The 26,133-nt window shown below is 38.9% G+C and overlaps 1 protein-coding gene across 4 annotated transcripts; it reads left to right on the top strand.

The window, feature by feature from the left end:
* Positions 1-15,205: 15,205 nt before the first annotated feature.
* Positions 15,206-25,613, top strand: gata3 (GATA binding protein 3). 4 transcript variants are annotated; one of them, XM_057323496.1, is made up of 5 exons: positions 15,206-16,047; positions 17,128-17,664; positions 20,137-20,177; positions 22,015-22,140; positions 24,268-25,613. In XM_057323496.1, the coding sequence occupies exons 1-5, from the start codon at positions 15,819-15,821 to the stop codon at positions 24,556-24,558; spliced, it is 1,224 nt and encodes a 407-aa protein (XP_057179479.1). In that variant the 5' UTR covers positions 15,206-15,818; the 3' UTR covers positions 24,559-25,613. The 4 variants fall into 4 exon arrangements, with proteins under 4 accessions (XP_057179479.1, XP_057179480.1, XP_057179477.1 ...); XM_057323497.1 differs by having other exon boundaries at positions 15,207-16,047; positions 17,128-17,607; XM_057323494.1 differs by lacking the exon at positions 20,137-20,177 and adding an exon at positions 19,934-20,079 and having other exon boundaries at positions 15,207-16,047; positions 17,128-17,607.
* The last annotated feature ends 520 nt before the right edge of the window (positions 25,614-26,133 follow it).

Genomic DNA, 26,133 nt, shown 5'->3' with positions numbered 1-26,133 from the left:
CACGCATCAGTTTTGTTTTTGCTCTCTTCCTAAAATGTGGTTGTTTTCTCTGTTCTGTCACAAACTCAAGGACATTCAGTATATTTTAACCATATCAGAATATTGCTAAATATGGCTTAATCTAACTTTTGATGAACATTTTTGCAATTGCTTTCGTTTAACTGGTGTCAAGAGAAATTGTATGGGTGTATGAAGTCTAAGTTCATAAAGTGTCTTGACAACATGAGGTCAAGTTCACCACTTGACTAATGTTTGACAAACAGAAAGCATTCAACTAAAGTTTGTTTTTATTTTGGGTTGTTTTATTTTGAAAACCGAACAAACTTGTTTATGTTTTGCTTGAGCCTTTAAATCACTTTTTAAATGCTATTTGTGTTGCTGTTTTGTAACAACATAAGGCATGATTGACTATCAAATTTTCAACAATTTTTTTTCTTACATATTTTCATACACATGTAGCAAAGACAGCAACCAACAGCTTTTTTCGTATTGCTTCCAAAAATGTGTGTGAAATGATGTCACAATATTGCTGCGTTTCAGATAACATCTAAAAATCATTTTCCCCTGATCATTTGTAAAAATACTGGAATGTAAATTATGGTACTACTCTTTATGAGAGTCTAGGGAAAGAATTCATAAAACCATTTATTAAGCACTTTAGTGTGTAATAAACAAGTGTGTGCAAATGCTTTTCTGATTGATGTTGGTTTTTGCAGAGTTGAAGATAATCAGCCCTCACAGTTTCCACAAAGGTCAATAGAGAGGTCAGAAAAAAGACAAGACAAGACAAGAGGTGAGAACAGAGCACAGCATTTCATGGCAGATCAATGTACACATACAAAACACAATGAACAAAATGTAGCTAAGCATTTGCAAGCTTTGTAACGAGTTAGCAAAAATTAACATTATTGTCTTTCCTTCATAAACAGATCTCACGTGCGAATGAGATCGTACGAATTCATACGAATAAGTTACGAAATAGTTACGTTTTTGCCATGAGATTGTGTTGGCTAGATATATTTGAATAAAACATTATCAGATATGTTTTAAGTCATAAAAATAAACTGGAAATGTTTTGCATCAGGTGCAAAATTGCTACAAGAAACTAAGAATGGGAATCTTGTTTGAATAAATCTTACAAAGCTTTTTATTACAGCGTTTTTTTTTTTTACAGTTTTTATACACCTTTATGACACTGTGTATATGACATCATAAATTAATTCTATAAAAATATGAGACTTTGTATTTTGCCAGATCCCTTAAATTTTTCTATTAATCCCTTAAAGTCAGATTTTGGTTGTTGCCAGGGCATTATTTCATGTTTTTGAGTAGGTTATAAGGTTATAAAGCTATGTAAATAGCTTTTGAATAGTGTTTAAAAAAACTCATCAAACTTATTGTCAATGAGATGTAGATGTTGTTGAATTGGGTCCGATATAAAAAACTACATAATATATATGTCTGTAAAAATATTAGATTTTTCTCAGTGAAGTCCTAGTGAATCCCACTAAATGTCTTAACTTTTAATGAAAGTACCAGTTATCCAGCTTCAAACTTACGTGAACTGTTTATTTGAATGTAAAACTAAATTTGAGCTTTTTAAAGTTTAAGACGTAAGACTACGTAATTCGGGCATGTTCAAAATAAAAGGCAAATATGCAAATGTCACCACTAAAATGACGCTAAATCAGATTTGCCGTTTAATAAATCAGGGCGCCCCCTGTTGGTAAACCTTAACTTGGAAAACATAAACCTTTTCAGTGACTGCGAGGTTACTCTAAAAGCACTGTTAGACATGTTTCCAAATTTTTGTTTACGTATTTTAAATAAAAAACTAAATCACATATGCTACACACGATTCCACACCATTGAACTCCTAAAATCATATAAATATAAATACATAAAATAGGGGGTTATCAATGCTCATCAAGATGCTCAGATCCGTCTGTTTAAAAAGCACTGAACATTTGGACAAATGCATAACTTCACGGACATCAGAGAAACACACGGGTTGAAGGACAGTTCTTTCACGACGCATAAAACAAACAATTCATCTTATTCAACATTTACCATATAAACCTCTTGTTTAAATCGAACTCATTTACACTATTTCAATTGACACTTAAATGCCATTTTATGTAAATAAGATCAGGAATCATTCCTGACAGATTCTCTTTTTCATCTGTCACATTTATAGGTGACTGACCCATAATTTTCATATTATATATAATTCAGAAAGTGCAAGGCCACAGTTCATACCTTCATTTTGGTGCACGCTTTCTGCGAGACTTAAAATGTGATTTATCGGAGGCACTAGCTACACTCGGAGCTTATCTTCCTTTTACGCAAAGGTAGCGCATTTCTTTATCAATTGTTTTGAAACGACAAGCTTCAAAAGCAATTAAGGAAGTGATATGACACCATGCAGAGGAATTCAGAATACATATGCAGAATATTTATTTATTTTCAGTTTCTCCACAGCCCGAAGCTGCTTGTGCAATTAAAGAGGGTACGCGCGTGATGTTTGAATAGTCTGATCAATAGCCTGAACACTAGAGCGCGCGCGCGTGAATTTAACATAATCAGCCTCGTGGGCGTTGCGTGAACTTCCAGCGTGAAGGTGCAGAGTGAAGATAGGTAATTATTTAACCAAAGGCACTAATGAACGCTCTATCTGCCTTTTACAACTCACATTGCATTCTGCCCTTACGCCATTTATTATAAACTTTCTCCTTCTGATTAGGAAAAAGAGAAAGAATAAACAAAATAAATCTGGGGGGGGGGTCGGTCATGGTGCACTTTGCAAAGGGATGCGTGAGGCATCATTTGTTGCCATAAACTGTTTAACTCTTAAACTTAAAAAGCACTTTTTCATGCACATTCCAAGAAAATGCCTGAACAGGTGACTGCATGGTTTCTCTATGGGGATATTTACCACATCGCATGCTTAAGTGTAAATTAGCCATTGGTTAGTTACACTTTTATTAAAGTCTACATTTCCAATGTAGATTTATTTTTGAACGTCACATATTGTAAAATATAGTACAATAAAGCTACGGACCATTCTCGTCGTTATGGCTCCAAAATAAAGACTCATTTAACACACACTGACCAATGGCGCGGGATGTTGTCACAACATAGGGGCAAGTTGTCAACACGAGTATCAAATGTGAACAGTGCAACAAATGTCATAAATAAGTAGCTCTATTGGTAGAGCCTTGTGTTGGCAACTGAAGGGTCATGGTTCGATTCCCAGAGAACACAAATACTGGTGAAAATGTATAGATGTAAAAAGTCTACCAAATGCGCAGTAAGTGTTAAAATATCAAACCGTTGTTTTGTTGAACAAAAACTGTCATGAAGAAATTATTTAACTCTATGTGTATCGTGCGCATACACATCAACCTGACATTTACCTTAGTTTTGTTCACTTTTAGGTGTTTACGTATTTACCCAGATAAATTATATTTGAATTTTAGCTTGGTGTGCGGAGTTAAATAAAAAAAAAACACTGCCAGACAAAAAATTCTAATAATAAATAAACCATTGCAGAGCAACAATATGACTAGCACAACAGGCCTATACTTATGATTATTAAGATTAGTCGTTGTGACAATGTAGCCGTGCAAATCCCTCGGTCTTCCCTTTGTGGGTAAATAAACGAACAGACATAGGCCTACCACTAAATAATTATCACGTGTGATCTTAAACCATAAGTAAACATTTCTCCCCCTTCCTTGTTGGTTTGCTACAGAGGTTTGTTGCATGGCACCGATCCGCTTTTGAGTCTATTCTCTTTTCCCGGCATGAAATATGCATTCTTCTCCATGAAAGGAAGGGATAGATTGTCGATATAAAATGTCAAAATGCATACTCTCTGTAGTATTTAGATTGTAAGCGAAGGCATTTTTCTCCTGCGCTCTGGAGGCAGAGGGAAACAGATAGAGGGAGGGGTGGAGGTGTAGCATAAAGACACCTATACGAGGCCGTGCATCTCCTTTGATCAGAAAGGGCAGTTGCGTCATCAGATGCTGATGTTGGGAGAGCGCGCGCTCGGAGAGGAGAATGGAGCGGGAAAGTGTCATCATAAACGCGCGCTGTGTCGGGGAATGACTTTGTGACGACCTTTGTTGCAAATGGGCTGCAGACATGGAAATGGCTTAGCGCTATCGCCGTCTCCCAGGCAACCATCAGGGTCCCCATCTCTCGCGGAGAAATGAGTTATGAAAAGGCTGGAGTGAAGCAGGGATTAAACATGATCCCGGGGACAGGGTGTCAATCAAAAAAGCCAACTCACAAACCGCGCTCCTTTTTTCCCCACTACAAAATTGTATTTTGAAACGCAGCATATATTTACTGCCAAAGGTGCCACTGTCTATTTTATATTTATTTAAGGCCGATAATGAATTGGTGCTTTAGTGCGCCTATAAAGATGGGGAGGTTGTGCTTTTAAAATCCGTTATCGTTGAGGATTTAGCTCGGCGTAGTGCTCACAGGCAATGGGTATTTTTCAATTACCCAGATTAATTGCGCTGCATAAATTAGAATACAAGGAATGTGAACGGAGATCAAAGTTGTTGATGAATTTGAAACATGGCGGAAGCTGGCATTGGCGCTCCTAGGGTGCACATTGTTGGCGCACTATGCATGCATTATGTCAGATTGTCAGGTTTTCTTTTCTGTTGTAATAATTTAGAAATTAAATTAGTAAGTGATTTGCTGATGGCATTGGTTATTTAATTTGACGAGAACTATAAAACAATGCTGGACAATAGCTTAGGCCACTATAGCTCCTTTACACATCGAAAAGATCTTGTTTCCAAAAAGACAGTAAAAAACGAGAAATGTTGTGCGAATTAATGTTAGTATAACATCTTATATGGACGTTAGGTAGGCCTGTATCCCTCTCAAAAATCGTCAAATTAAAAAGACGCCATTTTTCAATTGTAGCAATTGGAAATTTGGCCTTGTTAAACACAGGTGTCCGTTTAATAAGTTATTTAGTTGCCTACTGTTTTGGTGAAACATCATTTAACAGAAAAATATTTTGGGTTATAAAAATGATTTAGGACATAGGCCTATACGACATAGACGTGCGGCTGTTGTACTTCCACGTCTATCAATAACAGCTTCCTTTTCATTTACGGCACATTTATATAGCTTCAGACCTAACCGAGGCACATAAATGACAAATCAACGCAATCCTAATTGTACTTATAACGTTTGTCACGAATATAGGAGAAAGAGCCCTTGTTTGTCTAACCTAATTTCACCGACTGCAGCTAAGCCGGACCGTTTAGAGGAGATGAGGGAGGGGGAGGGTTCTTCAAATTGGCTTGACCCGATGCTATTTGATATTTGGCTCTTTGACACTCATTTAAAGGCGCGCGGCAGCAAAGCAGAACGCGGACAAGCCCGGCCTGAAACCGGATCCGCGCGCGCGCGGGGGGATCTGGAGAACCCGATAGCCGGGGGCTCGCGCTCTCCAAAGGCTCTCCGGTCATCTTAGACCGGCTCGCTCGAGCCTGCAGCGCCAGCGCGTCGCCAGGCGGCGTGTAAACGGTAAATGTTCGCTATTTGTTCCAAAGATTGCAATGAAAATCAAGTCTGTCTCCTCTTCTCTCAGGCTCCCTATTCTCCGCTTTCCCTCACACACTCGAGATACCAACAAATAGCCATTGAGTAAGAGGCTTAAAGACCTCTCCCCCCACGCACAATACTTAAATGAATTCATCAAGCGAGTAAAAGAGACATTTAAAGGAGAGAGACGGAGAAAAGGAGAAATATTGGTATTTATTGAATCGTTAAAGGCACAGATACCGGACACCTTTCAACAAAAGGCGCCCTGAGTGGCCTCTGAACGGCTTACATTATCCCTAAAAACATGACATTCCAGGTGAAACCGGGGCGATTGTAGCCATGTTTGATGTCATGTGTATAGGGGAGGCAGATCAGAAATCCATTTCACATGGGAGTAAGTCGGGACACTTTTAATAAACGTCTCGTTAGAGCAGGTTTAGTGCAGATAAAGCGATGCCATTGTGCGCGCGCCCCTGGAGAGCAAGCTATGATGTAACGCGCGCATTTGTGTCCAATTCCCCTGTCATCCATTTCATTAGTTAATCTACTCATCTCACTCTCTCCATCTCTGTTACCCTCGCTTCTCTCCTGCCAATCTGCGCATCTCCACCAACAAACAGTTCTACAAATAAAAGGCCCTTCTCTCCGATTGCTTATTATGATCCCGGGTTGTATGACGTGCTGTGATAAAGGCTTGCTCATTAAAATAAGTTTGTTCAAGGCCTATCGTACATGGTCCCATTGAAAAATCACATATTTCGGTTCGTATAAAAATAAGCATTTGCCAAAATAAGTAAAAACATTTTGGCAAATGCTTTTAAATATACAATGCTGCAAGTAAATATGCACAATTTACGTATTTTACACAGGTCTATACGAAAATATTAGAAAACAGAGCGTGAGAAATGTCGCCGCTCTCTCTCTCTTTTTTCAAAGCCAATCTTCCTTTCAATGTCGTTCCTGTCTAATATCCTCTTCTCTCTTTTCGGTTCTGCCCCCACTTCTCTTTCTCTGTCATTTTCTGACGTGCCCTCATCGTAGCCGAGATGCAGGATAGGGGAAATAAATAAAGCGATAAAATCTCTGCAGCAATGGAAAATATCGGAGCAAGCAAGACAACATACATAGATGGTCAAATATGTTGAGAGAAAAGGTGCATGTCTTAATATCACAGGAAAAAACATAATAATAACAATACGAATATAATAATAATAATATTAACAACAATAACAATAATAATAACAATACGGATATAACAATAATATTAACAACAACAATAATAATAATAATGAATATAACATCTCTTTTTTGTTTTAAACTCTTTTTAACCTGCTTTTTAACGTTGTTTTATTGTTATCAAATTCTTCAAAGCAGCTAATAAGATATAGATGGGGAAAAACACAAGCACAAGATGTATCCTGTGTTGTATCTTTTATAGTTTTGATATCACGGTTTAAGTCATATTCCTTATCGCATCTAGCTTTTCGTTAAGGCTCAGGTAGACTGCAATGACTGTTTGTTACCAAAGCCACAAGCATCGAGCTCCGTGAGGTGAGCTAAAGTCATGCCCACCCCTCACACCACCAATCCCTGCTCGGTGATTAATGATATTTCCTAACGATTAATCATAGAAAATGAAAGATTTTAAGGGTTTTTTGTGGATAGGCGGGGGAGGTGGGGATGATGTAGAGGAGAATTAGCACCATCGAATCTTTTTAGATGCAAATATTGCGTTATCTCTGCGTTACTGCACTGTTTTTGGTGTTTATGATTAATTATCTCTTCTTGGTGAAAAATAAATCATGCGAAATTAGGATCTCGTTCCCTCTACCAGCCTTGCAGTTGATGGCAGGTCGTTGTTGTTCATTCCTGGTCAAAATTGACACACTAATTATAGTGCGGTAAATGAACACTAGAAGGCAAGATTACCTCTTCTTTTTATTTTTTTTGGTATTTTTATCAGATACCCCCTTATATTTTACCAATTAAAAATCGCAAAGGCATTTCATTGCCCCCGGGGTAAAAAAAACATCCTCTTTCACAACATTGGCCATCACTTTCCCCCATCAGATTCATTGTGATGTATTAGATGCAATAAATTATCCCATGTAACAAAACATGGCGCGCTGAAAGGCAGATAATCTGGAGGCGCGAGATAAGGATTCATTATTCCTCATCATTATGGCTCTGCCTTCTTTCTTAATCAGACTCTCTGATCCTGCAGGATCTGGGCACAGAGCAGATAAGCGCCAGTCGTTTATAATTCTCCCCACCTTGGCCTAATATTTTCAAATCAAATCGGGAGGAAGAGGCGGCTGGAACAAAAAAGGTTTATGGTTATAGGGAGAGCACACGGCTGGAGAATAGTACAACCTTGTGGCTATATGCACAGATTTTAACGCAATGTTCGTAAGGCGTTGTGAATGACTTGATAAAAATATAATACACACTGCAGGATCGAATAAACGTGACATTATGTTTGATATAAATGATTATGACGCAGACGTTTTAACAGTGTTGTGTCGGGCTCTTTAGGATAACAGTCAGAAAAGACAATGATAAAACAATGGGGTGGCTAATGCGAATAAGATCAACGGCGACCGATAAACATGCGATAAATGAATATGGTTAGATGCAAATGAACGCTGAATTCAGAGGCTGTCCAAACAACTCGACACACTGGCTCAAAGTATTTAAACAGACCACCCCGCTTTCTGCCGCTAAAATTAATCGCTTTATGAACATGATATCATAATCCCCTGCTCTATCTGCCGATAAGACTGAGAGAGTTATAAATACCACAAGCATGAATAAATAAATTAGTGGCATAAACAGTGCTGTGTGTTAGTATCAAACTCAAGGTTTACACGTGGCCGTTGTCAGCCGAACTGTCACGCTGAGGTTCAAGTCAACTATAGACATTAATCATGGAATTTCACGGCACGAGAGGCAACGGAGGTGTGTGTGTATTTGTGTAACCGACGTGTGTGATTTTATACACTCTAAAAATAATGCTCACCACAGAACGGCCCTTGGTTAGCTACGTTTCCTCCATCATTATAACAGTTCAAAAACAATGTTGTGGATTCATCCAAAACATTACTAATGGACAAACAGTATTTTTTCGTTTATCAAATTATTGTATTTTTACAATGAATATTTTATTTCACATAAAAGCTAACTGATTTTTGTGAAATGGATGATATAAGCCAGTGTTTTCCCTTCCAGATCAATCTTATTAATGGCATGCGTTCACAGATAAAAGATAATAAGACAGGAAAGAATATTGATTTGAAAATTAATTTGCTTTCAAAAAATACATTGAGCTAATTAATTCAAATATTTGTAAACCTCTTTGAAGTTAATCTGTGTTTATCATATTTATAATATGTTATGTGCAATTATCTGTGCAATATTTCTTCATTTGACTTTTTGTTTATTGCATCTATATGCGCATTCATCATCGACGCATAATTAAAATCACTTTAACAGATATTAGGGTGCTGTTTATTTTACGAATCAATTTATTTAAGACTGAGACAGATTATTAAATCATTATCTTTTGGATGTAGCAATGACTAATTCAATAAAAAATCAAATTCATTTGAGTCTTGTTTTATTTTAAAGAGGCGCTGTTTTTGCTCGATGTAGCTAACTAAGTTGACAGAAATGTTTGAGCCAATTTTATTTAATTTACGACCTCAATTGAATTTATTTTCAATGATTAGAAAAATGTGATTAGCAATAGTTTACTGGCAATCTGAGAGACCAATACACTCCTTTCTTTCTTTCTTTCTTTCTTTCTTTCTTTCTTTCTTTCTTTCTTTCTTTCTTTCTTTCTTTCTTTCTTTCTTTCTTTCTTTCTTTCTTTGTCACACCCTCATATTAACGTCCTTTCCTTTTCTCTGACTCTCTCTCTTTGTTGCTCATCATCCAACCTAGACCTCTACCCCACCCTCCACAACCCCAACTCGGTCAATAAATGGGCGTGTTAGCCGAAACAGCTGCTTGTCATCTGCAATCAGCACATCACAAGACGAAAAACACTATGGTTGTATTTCGAATAGGAAGTGTAGCTGAACCGCTACACTGTATGTGTTCTGATTTTCTGACTTTGTCTGAGGCCTTTCAAAGACCGTTGTTTCTGATTAGACTCACCTGTATTATTCCGTATTAGTCCCCATAGTGCAAACCTGCAAAAGAAAATCTGTATTTATTTTTATTTAGATTTAAATAACACATTATACATAAAATAACAACAATAAAAAATAGAGTTAAAATAATAAGGACATTTGCAGTTTCAATGTTATACGAAAGTTAAAAAAAATCGTGCGTTGGCAAAAAATGATCATACCAATCAAAATTCTACACATAACAACAAAATCCTGTGGAGATTATAACCTGTATCTAATGTCTGGTGTAAATAATATGTCACACACACCAGCACATATATGCATAAGTGCATACATGTAGGCCGACACAGACACATGTGCATCTATTTGTCCCATTTGTTTTAATCACGTTATGTAAAACAAAGAAACGAGCTCCACATGTTATAAGAAATTTACCGATTAATATTGCATCATATTCAATATTTTCAAAAGAAAGACTGTTAACGCAAGGGTAAAAACCGAAAAAAAGCGAAACTGCTGTAAAACTGTGGCCATTGAAGCCCAATCAGTCATCTCATGCATTAAGCATCGGTCTGACATCTAACGGGCTGCGTTATTAAGACTTACGGAGAGAAGCGCCGTGCTACTGAACGTAGTACGCGGTCGGTACCTGTTTGCTCCTCGCGGCCCGCGAGTCCACGTCCGCTCTGTCTGTGTTAATAAGGTTCGTAACGGATGTGTGTAATCGCTACCATGCGGTTAAGTGTGTGTTTTTACTCCGCAGCCTGCACCGACCCGGAAGAGCTCGCGCTTGGTGTACAGTAAGTACGGTAAGAGTGTGTATACGTGTGTGCGTGTGAACGCGTGTGTGCGAGAGAGAGAGAGTGAGACGTAGAAAGAGTGTGTAGGCTAGAAAGAAAAAAGGAGCCCAGTTTTTTCCCTCCTGCTGTAAATGCCATCGGCACTTCCATCTGTGTGTCACTTCACATCTGAAGCCCGTCAGAAAAAACGCCTGACCACGCGTCAACCACAATTCTGCAGGTTAGTAAATATTAAGATACATTTTTTCTATTTTAGCACCGCATTTAGCCTAGCTCCCACCGCTGTCGAATAAATTGATTCTGCTCGCAATAGCCATGTCTGTTCCCAAGGTGTATGCATGCGTTTATGTGTCAATTCGTCCTGGTTTCTGATGCTTTGCCCCCATTTTAATTTTCCCTATTTGTTTGGTGCTCATAGACAAGCGATTACAAAAGCGTTCTTTTAAATCATATGTGTTAATGTTTTTGTGTTGTCAATGTCACTTATTATTAATCATGAACACTGGTTAAATAGAAGCACTTTTTTATTTATTCACGAATTGTTGTGAATGCAGTGTTTTTTCTGTCTGAAGGTGGTACAGTCATTTAACAATTTCGTGTGTAGATGTCAACTCTCAAGCGCTTATTCATTTCCCCCGCCACATATATAGGCTATGCGTTTCACTAGCACCCACGTCCACTTTCCGAAAATCGGGGTGAGATTTTATGGACGCCTATGTATTTTAAGTGTCATTTTCCCGCCTACCGTCCCCTAGACGAAGGATTTTAATGATCTATTACCACCTGAGTGTGAGCGAGTATGCTTCCCTTAACCCGTGAAATTGATCTGATTAGCCCTGCAATGGGTCATAAAGAGAAGTGGATTTGCTGAAACTGCGCTTCCAGTGTGTGTGCATTGAGAGAGAGAGAGAGAGAGAGAGAGAGAGAGAGAGAGAGAGAGAGAGAGAGAGAGACAGAAAGAGAGAGAGGGGATACATTTGTGTTGATGGTTTGAAGAGGATTGGAAACAGAGATGAGGACGCGACATTAAGGCACATCATAGTCTTTCATGGGCGCAGGCTCATTTGGTTTGTATGTGCATGTAGAGAGTAGCTCCGATTGATTGGAGCTTAATGCGCCTAAAACAGCTGTTTCTCCCTGATAGCGCGAGACCGGTCACTCCATTCAGCTGCAAAGTGAAATGATCTGAAACCATGTCCTCAAATCAGCACTCGACCGAATGGAAACGATGCACCTTTGATTGCACGAGAATATTCCTGCGATGCGCCTCTTTGTTTACGTCTTTGAGTTATGAAGTTGTTACATGCGTCAAAAGCCACAACCAATGGAGTGCAGTGGAAATCAAATAAATGCATTAGGCCTTAAGCAGAGAACATTAGACAATGTTATACGAACAGACGGATTAATCTTATTATGGGCTAATATACGAATAAACGAATAGCCAACGCTGATTGAATAACAAATGTTTGGAAATTGAGTATCATTGTTTCAGACGTAGCCTATACGTGAATGGTTGCTATCACCCGTACCAAGTGAAGACCAGCTTTAGATGTTTTCTTCTTGAGCGATGTGTTATCAAAAACAAAACCTGCACTCGAGGCTTTCGCGTTTTTTCCCTTCTCACCTTCATCTAGTCAGTAATTCTTAGAAATAAGTCAAACTCTCATTTTGACGTGCCCGTCAGAATTGGATTCTAAGAATCTGCAGTATAACCTACATAGGCCATTATCACACAAAATACGAATTCATAAAGAAAGTTCGTTCTTGAAAAGTGCATGAATCATATGTTGCCCAGTTTGTTCATCTTTAGTTACCGTTAACAGTATATATATATATATATATATTGAAAATGTTTAAATTGTGTCGTTCAATTGTTTTTTTGTAAATTGTAATGATTTTCTTTGTAATTGGTTTATTACGTTTCTTGTATTTAAAAAAACAAACAGTAAATAATTTGCCTTTTTAAAAAAACCTGAGCACAATTTATTGTTTGACCGTTTGTGTTTTATATTAAAGCACCGTGTAATTTTCCACAACTGGTAACTGAGAGAGGGGAAACATTTTGTTGCTTAAAAATAAATGTGAGGAACAAGCCCTTAAATACGTGAATATTGCAAGTGTGGCGCTCAGGTTTCGCTATGGACAGATCCCCAAATGTCTTCTTTCGGTAGCTGGGGTGAAGTGTGTGTCCTCTAGTTCACCCTGCAGTGTTTGGACAGCTTTACCTGGTCCTTTCATCAAATCCCTTTACATCTTCAAATTGTCGCCGTAAACGTCACAATACATACATTTATTTCATTGTCAAGCAAAATCAGTCAAGCAAAAGATAACCAATCTAAGTCGCCTCCGCATAAAAAAAATGTGTGTGTTTAATTGACTGCACATTTTTTTTTCATTCACCAGAAAAATGTAACAATGTCAATGCTGATACTACAACTAATAATAGCTGCAGTAGTACAGTGCTGTTTATTTATATTTTTTCTGCACTTTGATGCTGCTTCTATCCTTAGTAGCTCATAATTTACACACCCATTCAAAAACACACCTCACCAAAATTATTACAAAGAGGTTTTATGTGTCGGTAAATGGTGTTCGATAGACAAAGCTTGTTATCAGCATATCTTCTAACCCTAGGAGAGACTGAAATAAAACGGCCAAGTCTTAAGTTCTCACCCACAGTAAAATGTGTGATGACTCCTGATTTTAATCTGCCTTGCCTGACATAATCATTCACAAATTATCTACCCAATCTTCAACCTGACCCAGTATCGCTGTCTTACCACCGATTTACTGTACCGTCTATGAATCAGTCTGGCGGCCCTCTTTAAACGAATGAAAATACAACACGAACGCGCACGCCAATAATACAAAAATGTAATAACTAAAAATGTTTAAAAATAAATAATATCTAAATATTTAATATACATTTTATATGTCTTTATAATTAAAACAATTTGTCTTTATCCCTATGTGTGTCTTTGTATAAAACACACGTTACATATTATTATCGACTGGTTTCTGTTCGCCTCGAATGCTTCGCAAAACTCTAACACGGCGTGTCTGTAGTGTTCGGAACGGCTTTCATCCATGTCCTGAGCACTAAGATTAATTCAGTCAAAAAACAAAACACATAATCAGGATTTTACTTTCACCGTCGCGCGTTGCCTGCAAGCACCTCTAATGCACGCTCGAGCTTGGGATAATAGCACACGCAGATCATTACACGCGTCCGCTGACAGCTCTACAATGACAGTGAGACAGTACAGCGCTTTCCATCCAAGTTCAGTCTTTACCGCCATCCTTCTTGTTGCTCATTTCTCTAAACCAGCGTTTTCACCAAAATACTTTACTAAATTATTATTTTAAGGCGCAAAACAAAAAGGTTTAACAAGGTACGCACAAAGGAAGAGATTAACATTGAGCATATCGACTACAATAAACATGTGAAATGTAAAATACAAATAATGTATCCTAAACATATATTTCTCACTGCTTTTATTTTTGGCTATTTAACGTTTTCTGAGCACCTTGAGAAACAATAATTTGAAAGAAACGCATGCATGCAGTTGAAAGCATTTACTCTACCTCAATGAGCAGAGTGTATTTCCTGCCTGTTTACTGACGTCACGGCCAGCGGCGTCGGAAGGGCTGGCCGTCATCTCAAAGCATTGCAGAGCATCAAACAGGGAGCACAATTACATTTTCTCAATCTGTGAGGACGGCTGGCCAACCAGAGCATCTGAGACAAAATATTGCCACAAGGGCCAGCTCTTTTTATTAAATAAAAGTGAAATAATTGCGAATAATACCTGACACACGCCCCTAATGTGTCAGAAGCAACGCTTCTCATTAGATGTTTAGGTTACAAATTTAAACGTGCGTAATGGAATGCGCATTCATCACGTTACACGTAATGGCCCTTTAAATGAGTAATGATGTCCAGTTAGTGTCCTTCAAAGATCAAAGAACATTGAATTTAGCAATCGGGGAAATCCCGTGTTTCCAGTATAAGAGGGGAGAGAGGGATTGAGGTAGTCTAAACCCACCATTATGTCGCAGTCGGCTTAACCCTTTAAAACATGAAGAAGGAACTATTGGAAAAACGCGCTTGTCACCACGAGAGGACGCACTGTCACAATTTTGAAGCGCACACACACCACACGAACTGATAACACACACTGTGTGTGTATAGACACGAAACAGCAGGCCACAAAACAACGGAGGCTTTAGGACATGCGGACATTTCCAAACTAAACTGTGAAGTTTTAATTCACCCAAGCACACTCAATAAATAATTGTCTACTCCACCCTCATTTAATGCCTTTTAAAATCGGTTGAGGAAATCTTCACTGCTTTTACAAAACATTCATACATTCAAATGTTAAATAGTCAAATGTTTGTAAAAAATATAAAATAGTTGTGTTCTTTGCATTTCCACTTTTAAGTATGTTTCTTTCTTTTAAGTAAATGCATTTATTTGATCTGCGTAAATGCATTGTGTTTGCATATGTGCACTATAACGTGCATTAAATAAAAACGTGCAGATATTTACAAAAAAGACAAAACTGTATGGGGAGGCAGAATTACGCACTCCTGGTCATCTTTCCCTGGCCCACTTTATTCAATTAGTCCAGGCGGTTGGGCCCCGCCCCTGCTGATGACACCACAGACCCTCCTTAAGTTGCGTCGCGCCACAGCTGTCTGCGAGCATTGAGCTGACTGGCGCCATCCTGAAAGAATGCCTTCACTGTAAAAAAACACAGAGAGAGCAGTGCATTCAGAGACAGAGGGAGTGAGCGCTAGAGAGAGAGAGACAGAGGGAGGGATGAAAACAGAGTAAGAGGGTTACTACTACTGCTGCGCATAAACAGAGATTTGATCAAACTTGTGCTCAGTCAGAAAGCAGAAAACGTATTCAGATCGACCCGGCTCGGCCTGAGCTCACTTGTTGAGTCAACGCAACGCAACAGTATACAGAAAGAAATTTGCGGAACTTGACGCGCGCTTGGATGCGTATGCGGACTTACGAACTACATGCTCGTATATAGCCTACATTTGAATTTCAGAAGTTAATGCGTACTCATTGAAGGGACGGATCCGACTTAAATGAGCTGCTGACAATTTGCAAATGTCAGAAAGAAAACAGACAAACGGACGGACTAAATAAATATTGTTCAAATTGTCTTGTTCAATTTCAGGTGATCGGAGGTAAAGAATCGAACCTGTGGATTAAACATAGGACTTTGGACTTTTTAACTTTCGTCTTGTGTGTATCGGTGAGTGTATGAACGTTTGCTAAATAACGATGGAAGTAAGTCCGGAGCAGCCTCGCTGGGTGACCCATCATCACCCGGTCATTAACGGCCAGCATCCCGAAACGCACCACCCGGGACTGGGACACTCCTACATGGACCCATCGCAGTATTCCCTTGCGGAAGATGTGGATGTATTGTTTAATATCGACGGACAGAGCAACCACCCGTACTACGGGAACTCGGTTCGGGCCGTGCAAAGATACCCACCGCCACATCACAGTAAGTATATGAATATGGCGTTTTATTAAAGCTTTCATTGAATAATCTACATTTGATAATCCACCAGTTAACGAACGTGTGCCCTTGCACATTGCTCTAGAAATGTGTAAAAAAATTAACATGACTAAAACAGCACTTAGAATTATACAAAAAATGCAACTCTCATTTGAGCAGTGTCAGTTTACTTTACATGTGGCTTACCTGAAGTGATGTGTCATAGGTTTCACATCTTTCTAGTATTCTACTATTATTTTACTGTTGTACACAAATAAGTGAAGTGGCTATTTTGGGCTGTATGGCGTTTGGGTAAAAAATATATATTGCGTATATTGTTAAATTATAGAAAACATTTAAAAACACAACTAACAAAATGTGAATAGCATGCCGCGTAATTCAAAAACAAACTATTTCGTTTTAATGTTTAATTTTTTTATAAATTATTGTTTTTACTTTTTATTTTTCACATTAAGTCTCTAAATTAGAAAGGGCATTTTTGTACAGATTTTGCACTGAGACCCGAAATAGAGTGCGGAAGAACTATTGCTTGAATTCATTGACATGACTTCCTGAGCGAAGCGGGGCAAACCGTGACCTTGTTTCTCTTTAGAAGTGAATCTCTCAAAACTTTGAAAATCTGCACAACATTTGAATAAACCGGTGTATAAAAGATCGAAAGTCGTTTTGAAAGTGAGAAACTCAAAAGGGTTGTTAATTGCGACCCGTCCCAGCGCCATCGAAAGCCTCTTACCCGATGGTGCAGTTTCGTGCAGTTTTAATCTTTTAGACAAATTTCAATAGTTTTTTAACCGGATTAAAAGATAAAAAGATTTTTGTCGATCAACATTTACTTGAAGTTTATTAAATTATTTTTAATGCAAATTGTGTAAATATTTATTAGGCTATATATTTCCTTCAGCATACACATTTCTAACTTTGATATTTTACAGTTTTTATTATTTTACAAAACAATAGTATTATTTATTTTGCTATTGAGTCATTTTATCTTTATAAAATTACTTAATAGCAAACCCCCACACTCACAACTTGTCCTAACCACAGGCCTGTCTTTTGTCACCGCAGGTAGCCAGGTGTGTCGCCCATCATTGCTGCATGGCTCTCTTCCTTGGCTTGATGGAAGTAAAGGCATCGGCCCTCACCACAGTACCTCTCCCTGGAACCTCGGCCCATTCCCAAAAACTTCCCTGCACCACAGTTCCCCTGGGCCTCTGTCTGTCTATCCCCCAGGGTCCTCCTCCTCGCTGTCTGCTGGCCACTCCAGCCCACATCTTTTCACCTTTCCCCCCACTCCACCCAAAGATGTGTCCCCTGATCCAACCATTTCCACATCAGGCTCTGGTTCAACCTTACGGCAGGAGGACAAAGAATGCATTAAGTACCAGGTGTCTCTGGCCGAGAGCATGAAGCTGGATTCAGCTCATAGTCGAAGCATGGCCTCTATTGGAGCGGGCGCGTCCTCTGCGCATCACCACCCCATCGCCACTTACCCTTCCTATGTGTCCGATTATGGGCCCGGGCTCTTCCCACCAAGTAGCCTGATAGGTGGGTCCTCTTCTAGTTATGGTTCCAAAACGAGACCAAAAACAAGGTCCTGTTCAGGTAGGCGTGCGTTTTGTTACCCTTTGATTTTACTAACAAATTTTAGTCCGATCATTCAATAGTAGCGTTTCTCTGAAAGGTTTCTCTTATATTGTGTTTTTCCCCCCTACTCTTTTCATTTTCCTTACAAACAGCCTCCTAGGTTAGCCAATTCCCACACTATTGAGTAGTCTGGAATTTTTTTTGTCAGTGCCAAGGCTTGGCTTCCAAATTTGGGTTCACATTTCTTGTACAAAGAGCATCAATGACTCCACACTTAAATATGAAGGAATAACATGACAAGACCAAAGACCTAAATACAATAAGGCATGGTGTAAGCAAATTACTTGATTTTTTTCTTCTAGTAGCCTAAAATATGATACTAAAAATCATATTAGGAAGGTGATTTATTGAAATCTTAGTGCTTACTAAAATCTGGGACAGCCTCAGATTTTTTTTGGAATTGGAATATAATAAATTGAGCAATTTTATAAGCCTGGTTATTTAATTATTTTCTGCTATAATAACATAACCAGGTTTTGTGAAATCAATTAAAACTATAAATATGCAATGTCTTTTACACAAATTAAACGAGGGCAAAGATTTGTGTACACGCCTTGCCCTATTCCGTTTTATACAATATTCGCTTTTGAAAATAGATCCTCAGATTTATTAAACGTCGCTCAGCAGCACATGCAGCTGAATTTATACACGCAGAGGAGCGCTGGGGCTTTCCGGATGTAGATGTGTGTGTTTTTTCCTCTCTCATCTCTTGCTCCTCTTTGCCTAGCAGTGCACGGCCCCGTCTCTCTCTCGCGTCTATGTGTTTAAGATAATCCAATTATTTTCAGACTGTTGCACGCGACTGTTGCATTGTTTACTTTGCGCAGAAACTTTGATAGAGTCCGGATGCGCCGCGGATCGCTCGGAATAACGAATGAGCTGGCGCAATGCACAGCCCCACATGCACAGACAGGGTGTTTTATCCAAACACAGAGAGAAAATTACTTCTAAAGGTCAACCAGCTTTTTAACCCGATTAACAAACGGGCCGTTTTTTGAGGCGTGGGCTATTCATAGTAGGCCTAATAGATTATAATGATAAAAGAAAAAATATATTAAGCGATCATTGATCGTTTTAACGTGTTATTTTTTACACTTGACACTTAGATATAGAGCATCAATTGCTGTTCTTTATTAACCATATTATGCAGTAAGAATTTGAAGGCGTATTTAGAGGATACTTAAACCCACAGTTTTTTCCACGTGCAAAACGCTGTGTAGATGATGCAGAACTTTCTGCACTTGCATGTATGCTGGCCAGCTCTGCGGTTTCGGGGCAGTTGGTAGAGGCACAAAGAGCCTTGATGCAGCGCACATGAGGGCAGAAATGCTGTCGGGTACAAGGGGGGCTGCACGGCGAGGTTGTTTTTCGTTTCAGCGGAGCGACCGGAGGCGTGGGTCACTGAACATGTGAAGCGAGCACCCTTCACCTGTCAGTCAAACCGAAAGGATGCCAGTCAAACGCTACGCTGTTTTAATTACGTAAAGCGGGCAGGTTACACAATGAGTTAATTATAGCCGCCGCTTTCACACTGCACCTATTGCAGCCATATAGCCTATAATATAACCATTGCAATATATATTATAACACGTATTATTTTTATTGCAGTTAGTCATAGGGTTTAAGGAACCGGGAGGTTGTTTGTTAGGAAATCGACTCCTAAAAATGACATTTGCGAATCCCTATTCTAATGAATGATGCAGTATTTTCAAGGCATCGTTGTTTAGTGTTTGCAGTATGATACGTTTGATAAGACTTATCTCTGTGTACGTTTTCTTCAGATGGAACCGCTAAATTAGACTATTTGTAGATCTTATCAGATGATGTCATATTTGACGATTGAGGAGTGGAGCAGATATATAACGTTCCTTGACAAATGCGTTAATTGTATATTAGCAACAACAACAATAATAACAATAACAACAACTTGTATAATAATAATAATAATAATAATGCAATTACAGATGTGTTTCCGCGTGCATTATTAAAATAAATGTATTAGACCTCACGTTATTATTATTATTATTGCTGTCTTTATTTGATTGTATTGATGCTATTTTTGCATTTCTTGTGAATGATCACAAATGTGCATTTATGTAGCCTAATGCTTATACTTAAACATGCATCAATGTGGTCACCAGTTATTGTGTAGTTGTGCTTATGTGTGCTTCAGTGTGTTTCAGTGGTTCTAAAAATCAGTTGTGCATGCGTGTATCTGTGTTTGCAGAGGGTAGAGAATGTGTTAACTGCGGGGCCACCTCGACTCCTCTGTGGCGGAGGGATGGCACCGGTCACTATTTGTGTAACGCCTGCGGACTGTACCACAAGATGAACGGACAGAACCGACCCCTCATCAAGCCCAAGCGGAGGCTGGTATGTCTCTCTAAAGCATTGCATTAATGACACTTCTGTCTCTCTTTCTCTACCCAGGAAGAAGTGTTAGCTGCAAGAAATTGACTCGCCAAGCGCAGGTCTCATTTCTTTTAGATTAAACATAACAGTTACATTATTATTATTATTATTATTGTTGTTATTATTATTGTTATTGTTATTAATTATATTAATGGATGCATAATAATAATAATGAGAATAATAATAATAATGTCATTTTTGTATCAGCTTTTATTTCTTTTTTATCTCAAATTTTTTCGTTCGACACATAAATATTTTATCGCAAATATTGCTGACACTGTGTCTGCATGGCAGCAAAACGAAATTTGTCATGGAGAGACTTCAAAGTGTTGTGAAACGAGCGCTTATCTGAAACGAGTACGCGTGGGAGGCGATTAGCCCCATCAGGTCAAATATGTCTGCAGAAATTAGGTTCAGTTCTGACAATATACAATTCATCAAGGACACTGTTTCACAGGGATTTAATAAATGAGAGAGAAACTCAATGGCCTGGAATCACAGAATCCTCTCTCTTTGGGTTTGGATAGAGACGAGGCTCTTGAGGCGCAGGGAAATAGTCCGAGCGCTGCTATTTTGGCATTGGCCTTCTCTCTCTAATGTGAAAAGCCGACTTCCCAGGAAAAGACTGCCGGATATCTGAGCGCTGCTGATAAAACTCCTCGAACAACAGCGCTCGTTCCCGCAGTCTAAACATTCGGGCGAGAGCGCGCAGAGAGGAGACACGACTTCAGGTTGATCTTTAGTGAGCTCAGGGAATAATAGAAAAAAATAAAAAGAAGAGAGTTGTAGCATAAACAGTAAAATCGCCAGTGTTAAAAAAGGTCAAATTAACACGCACAGTGTATATATAATCCACACTCTCAAAGTGTGGATTATATAAACACTGTGAGTGTTAATTTGACCTTTTTTAACACTGGCGATTTTGCTGTGATTCTTTTTTATTCTTTGCCTGATTTACCTTATTATTATTATTATAATTTGTCAAACAATTTGGTTGATTTTAGCAATGCAAAATACTCCATTCGCAAAATAAAAAATAAGGAAAATCAAAGAAAGGAAAATAGCTGAACGTGATAAATAATATTTGACACAAATGGCACTTTTCAAGACGCTTCGCCCTGAAGTCCTCCAAGATATCGATTAAGTGCATGTCAATCAATCAGTCACATAATTATCAGTGTCTGGCATTTAAAAAAATAGAATTAATTGACACAGTTATTGTCCAATTATTATTTTAGTTTGTCAGTTCACTATTTCTCTTCGAATCCGAAACGCAGCATGCATTTTCTTTCTGCATAGTCCATTTCAAAATATGTCGCCGATCCCTACAAATTCATTTCTGCATTTCTTTTAAGTTTCCATTTACTTTTAGTTGTTCAAAATGGTTTTGTGTTATTTACGATAACTGTTTATGTTATAGTGAACAACACTAGCTGTTTATAATCAATGTATGGTAATATAACATTTAAAATAATCCTAATAAACAAAACATTGTGCAGCATATTAATGTGAATAAAATATCTAACTGAACAAATGGCAAGTTGATGTAAACATGGATCAATGTCTCACAGAGCCAGTGTTTCTCCATCATTTAGCGGGGAAATGTCATCAGCTTTAATGGGCACAATTTAAAGCAGCGCTTTCATGTCCTCTGTAAATATTTAGGTTTGAGAGGGCATGTGCGCAAGGCACTATTTTTACCCGAGAGTTTAAGGCACCAGTGTTATGGAGATCTCTTTCCTCTGACATATTTTTCTGCCTCACTTAGAACCATTTGGAGTCTCGGGAAAAGGAGTGCCGGGGCCATTAGCACAGACTACAGGAATGCAATTATTATTGAAGTTATTATATTAGGAGTGTAATAACCGTGATTCTCTTTTTGTGTGTGTCCATCAGTCTGCTGCGAGACGAGCGGGGACCTCGTGCGCAAACTGTCAAACGACCACGACGACACTGTGGCGGAGAAACGCGAACGGTGATCCAGTCTGCAATGCCTGCGGCCTCTATTATAAATTACACAATGTAAGCTCCATTGCTGTCTTACACTTATCTAGTAAGATATTTCCTATCTTCTCTATGCATGATGGCAGCTTTCATGTCATGCCATGTTCTTTCTTTCTTTCTTTCTTTCTTTCTTTCTTTCTTTCTTTCTTTCTTTCTTTCTTTCTTTCTTTCTTTCTTTCTTTCTTTCTTTCTTTCTTTCTTTCTTTCTTTCTTTCTTTCTTTCTTTCTTTCTTTCTTTCTTTCTTTCTTTCTTTCTTTCTTTCACATTCTGTCACAGTGTGAGAGGTGAACGGTTTTACCTTTGACTACTGGAACAATTACTATTTAAAAATAGTATAATTGGCCACAACAACTAACCAATCACAGCTGAAATATTTCTAATCAATGGCTTTTGCTAGGGCCCATCTGATTGGCCTTTGACCCAAACGATTGACTAGTAGTGTGATTTTCACACTCCAGGGACAACTTAACCCATTTGACCGCCATTTTAAGCAACCACCAATGGTCTCAAACAGTTTGAGTAAATTACCTGCAGAGATTTCTCTTGTTCTTTCTCACATTATTTATTATTCCTACTATAATACTGCTTCTAAACCACTAGCACGGTTGTACGATTGAATTACACTTCGGGTGAATACCGTTGGTGGCATTTCTATGTTAAACATATGTTGGGGAACATTTTCATTCTACCTAATCAGCTCCGGTATCCTGTATCATCACACTTGGAGGCCCCGCACTCGCGTTTCATTCCCCTACTAGTCACGCAAGCACTGTTAAATCATTTTACCATGTTGGTTTTGGCTTTTTTCTGTGAAAGAAATCCTCCAAACTTGACCTAGGTTATCAGAGAAACAAATAACACTATCAGTCAAATGACCAGGATTCTGGGTAATTGGATGATTAGTTTGTTTTGGTACATATTACTTTCTGCCGAGGTCGGCACACTTTGAAGCAAATTCCAGATTTTGCATGCTAAATTAAGCAGAGCTCGCTCAAGAGTGTTCTTCGATAACTTGCATGTTTGTGTTACCATGACCGCTCCCACCTTGCCTACGGAACATAGATTTGTCATTAAAACTGATATGTTATACATTTTTTAAGTTTGTCAGTTTTGCATTAGACTACTGACCTGATCTCCTCTTTATGTAGTCATTTTAGGCCTAAAATAGGACACTTGAACAATGTTGAAATGTGTTTCTAATAGCTTTAGGGTGTACGCTTGCATTTTTAGAGATGTTTTAAATGAACTCTTTTGCTTTGGGGTGTGCATATGATTTGACACGTGCGTGTGTGAGAGAGTTCACAAAGATACATACAACCCAGTCATTCCCTTTTGGACTGGTGGTCAAATTGCTGGTGCTTTAAAAGAGAATTAAATAGTGTGAATCAGAGTGAGGTGATAGTGATGGAGTTTGGCAGACAAACATGGAAATATCACTGCGCTTCAGCTCGACTGGCCAGAGTCTGGGGTTTCTCTCTTTGGCAAGCCTGGCATCTACCATGCCTGGTGTCAGAGAATATGATTCTGAATCCAGCGTAGTTCTGATATGACCTGAGACACACACATGCGCACACATAAGAGCACAAACATAGCAACAGATTTGCGACATAATGAAGCTCTATTACATATTATCAGGTGTATGTAGCGTTGTTTTCATTGTTTAGCAAAATCCTAATCCTAAAACCCCAGTTTAAAGAGGGTATGGTTTCCAACATGCCTACAGGAAAGAAAAATGACAACGAGATCTGATTAATGTCTCAATTGTTTCTCTGGGATGAGATGGAGAGAAAAAAAGACTTAAAGTCTCCCGCTTCTCAGATGTTTGTGCGTAGAAAAAGACCCCAGTAATCTTTAATGAGTGTGATTGTTAAATGAGATCTTAACAAAGTCTGAACAACTGTGCATAGATTTGTGAAGTCTGGAAACAAAGAAAAATGATTCGCGCTATGCTATCCACATTCATTTCATAGCGCTGTCGTGTATGCCAGCAGTTTGTTTATATTTTTATTTCTCCTAAAAAAATTATACTTTTTTCCTTTGGGTGTGCTACGTAGCAGTTGCCAAGAAATCCAATTTGTGTGTTGTGATGTGTGGCGGTCTCGGGCCATTTGTTAACGTTCGCCGTTTATTCTTGTCTGCCACAGATCAACCGACCACTCACCATGAAGAAAGAGGGCATCCAGACCCGGAACCGGAAGATGTCCAGCAAGTCCAAGAAGAGCAAAAAGTCCCACGATAGCATGGATGACTTCTCTAAAAGCTTGATGGATAAGAACAGTTCCTTCAGCCCTGCCGCCCTCTCGCGTCACATGACCTCTTTCCCTCCCTTCTCGCACTCCGGCCACATGTTGACCACACCCACTCCCATGCACCCCTCTTCTAGCTTGTCCTTTGGCCCACACCACCCCTCCAGTATGGTCACAGCGATGGGCTAGAACACCTGACTACCTCCAATCGTGACCTCTCCCTACGGTGGACATCTTAAAGCATTGTTAATCTTGAAGCCCACGGCAAATTTCCGATCTCCAATCAGCTCTCTCACGTCCCCTCCGAAGACCACCGGTGCACCGTCTGAGCCGTCAGCTTTTTCCCCCGCCTCGGTATGACCTGCCTAATCCCACCCACTTCAAAATACGAGGAAAAGACAATGAGAGAAAGAAAAAATGACTTTCTTCATCGCCCTCCGATCACGAAGCCTCGACCGTGCGCTAACGTCAACTTTCATTTGTGTACAAATGCCATCTTTCCTGTGGGCACCCCCAACCAGGGCATCAAGGCAGAAACATTACAAGACTTTAAAGAGACCCTCTCTAAGTCCCGAACCTGTTCTTATGTCCTCTTCTTTACGCCACCGTGAGACAGGAACTGAGCTGTGAATGATGACCGGAGATGAATTCTGCATATATTTGTAAAAATTGTCTGAAATACATTTAATGAAGACTTTTTAAAGAGCAAATGAGAGGACATGCCCGTGGGCAGCTAATGATAAGAAGGGTACGACTCAAACCTGGAGGATGGAAAGATGTGGTGATGCAGCCATTATTTTCCAAATGACATGTTGGTAGATGAGGGAGGAAAAGTATAAGAAATGAAAGAAAATGATGTGTAATGCATTAAAACTTGTAGCAGTTGAGTCTGTCCAGCAGACTTCCAGCTACTCATCTGGATGTGTTATAGGTCTTGGGCAATTGGTTCGTGTTCGCACACACATACACATACATATGCACGCACGCACACATATATACATCTGAAAGACTTGTCTGGGCCCAGGTTATATGCATTGTGAAAAAAGTTCCTGTATTTGTTATCTGTATGTATAATTCAGAGTACCAAAAATACGAAAGAAACAAAGATGTAGAATTATTTCTTTATGTAATGCAGACTGAATGGTTGTACAAATTTAATAATCACTAGTGTAAAAAAGACTTGCTTTTTGTTGCGTAATTTTTTCTCTTTGAAAATAATAAACTAGTTTAATCTGTTGACATCATACGTGCATGTAAAGAACGAGAGCTTTTGTATGCGTGTTTGTGTGTGAGCGCGAGGATGAGTTTTGTGGGTGTATGTCACTGCGTATGTGTGATATCTGACACATGGCCTTCTCTAGCCACAAGGACACCTCTAGATTTACCCAGAATGCTGCTGGCCACATAACAGGAAGCCTAGAAATAAACAGACATGAGGAACACGAGTCTAATGACAGCTTAACTCTGCTTACATTAACAAGTGCAGCTTTCAAAATCCACATACGTTTGACTTACCATCCACACTGCTGTAGCATGCTAATCACATCAGAAATGTTTTTTGAACAAGCCGGGACAGACAAGAGTATTAAACCACAAGCTTTTTGAAGGGAAGAATGTACAGTAAATGTCAATTGCAGCCAGATGTTTAGAGTTTGAAAGTCATCTCCAAATCACGTCTTAAATCAAATCAGTTTTCAGGCAAAAAAGCGTAAATACCTTGAAACTGTTGAGACTTTCAATTCATGAAAACGGCGTAATAGAATT

Source organism: Triplophysa rosa, linkage group LG24 (assembly GCF_024868665.1).
Source record: "Triplophysa rosa linkage group LG24, Trosa_1v2, whole genome shotgun sequence".
NCBI classification, from domain to species: domain Eukaryota; kingdom Metazoa; phylum Chordata; class Actinopteri; order Cypriniformes; family Nemacheilidae; genus Triplophysa; species Triplophysa rosa.
The sequence above is the reverse complement of the archived record's forward strand: the minus strand, read 5'-3'. Positions and strand labels throughout refer to the sequence as shown.

Excerpts from the sequence above, each read along its gene's own strand:
- gata3 (XM_057323493.1), top strand. The coding sequence starts at position 15,819 with ATGGAAGTAAGTCCGGAGCAGCCTCGCTGGGTGACCCATCATCACCCG. Across the intron at positions 16,048-17,127 it reads ATACCCACCGCCACATCACA|GTAGCCAGGTGTGTCGCCCA; the intron begins GTAAGTATATGA and ends TTGTCACCGCAG. Across the intron at positions 17,665-19,933 it reads AAAAACAAGGTCCTGTTCAG|AGGGTAGAGAATGTGTTAAC; the intron begins GTAGGCGTGCGT and ends CTGTGTTTGCAG.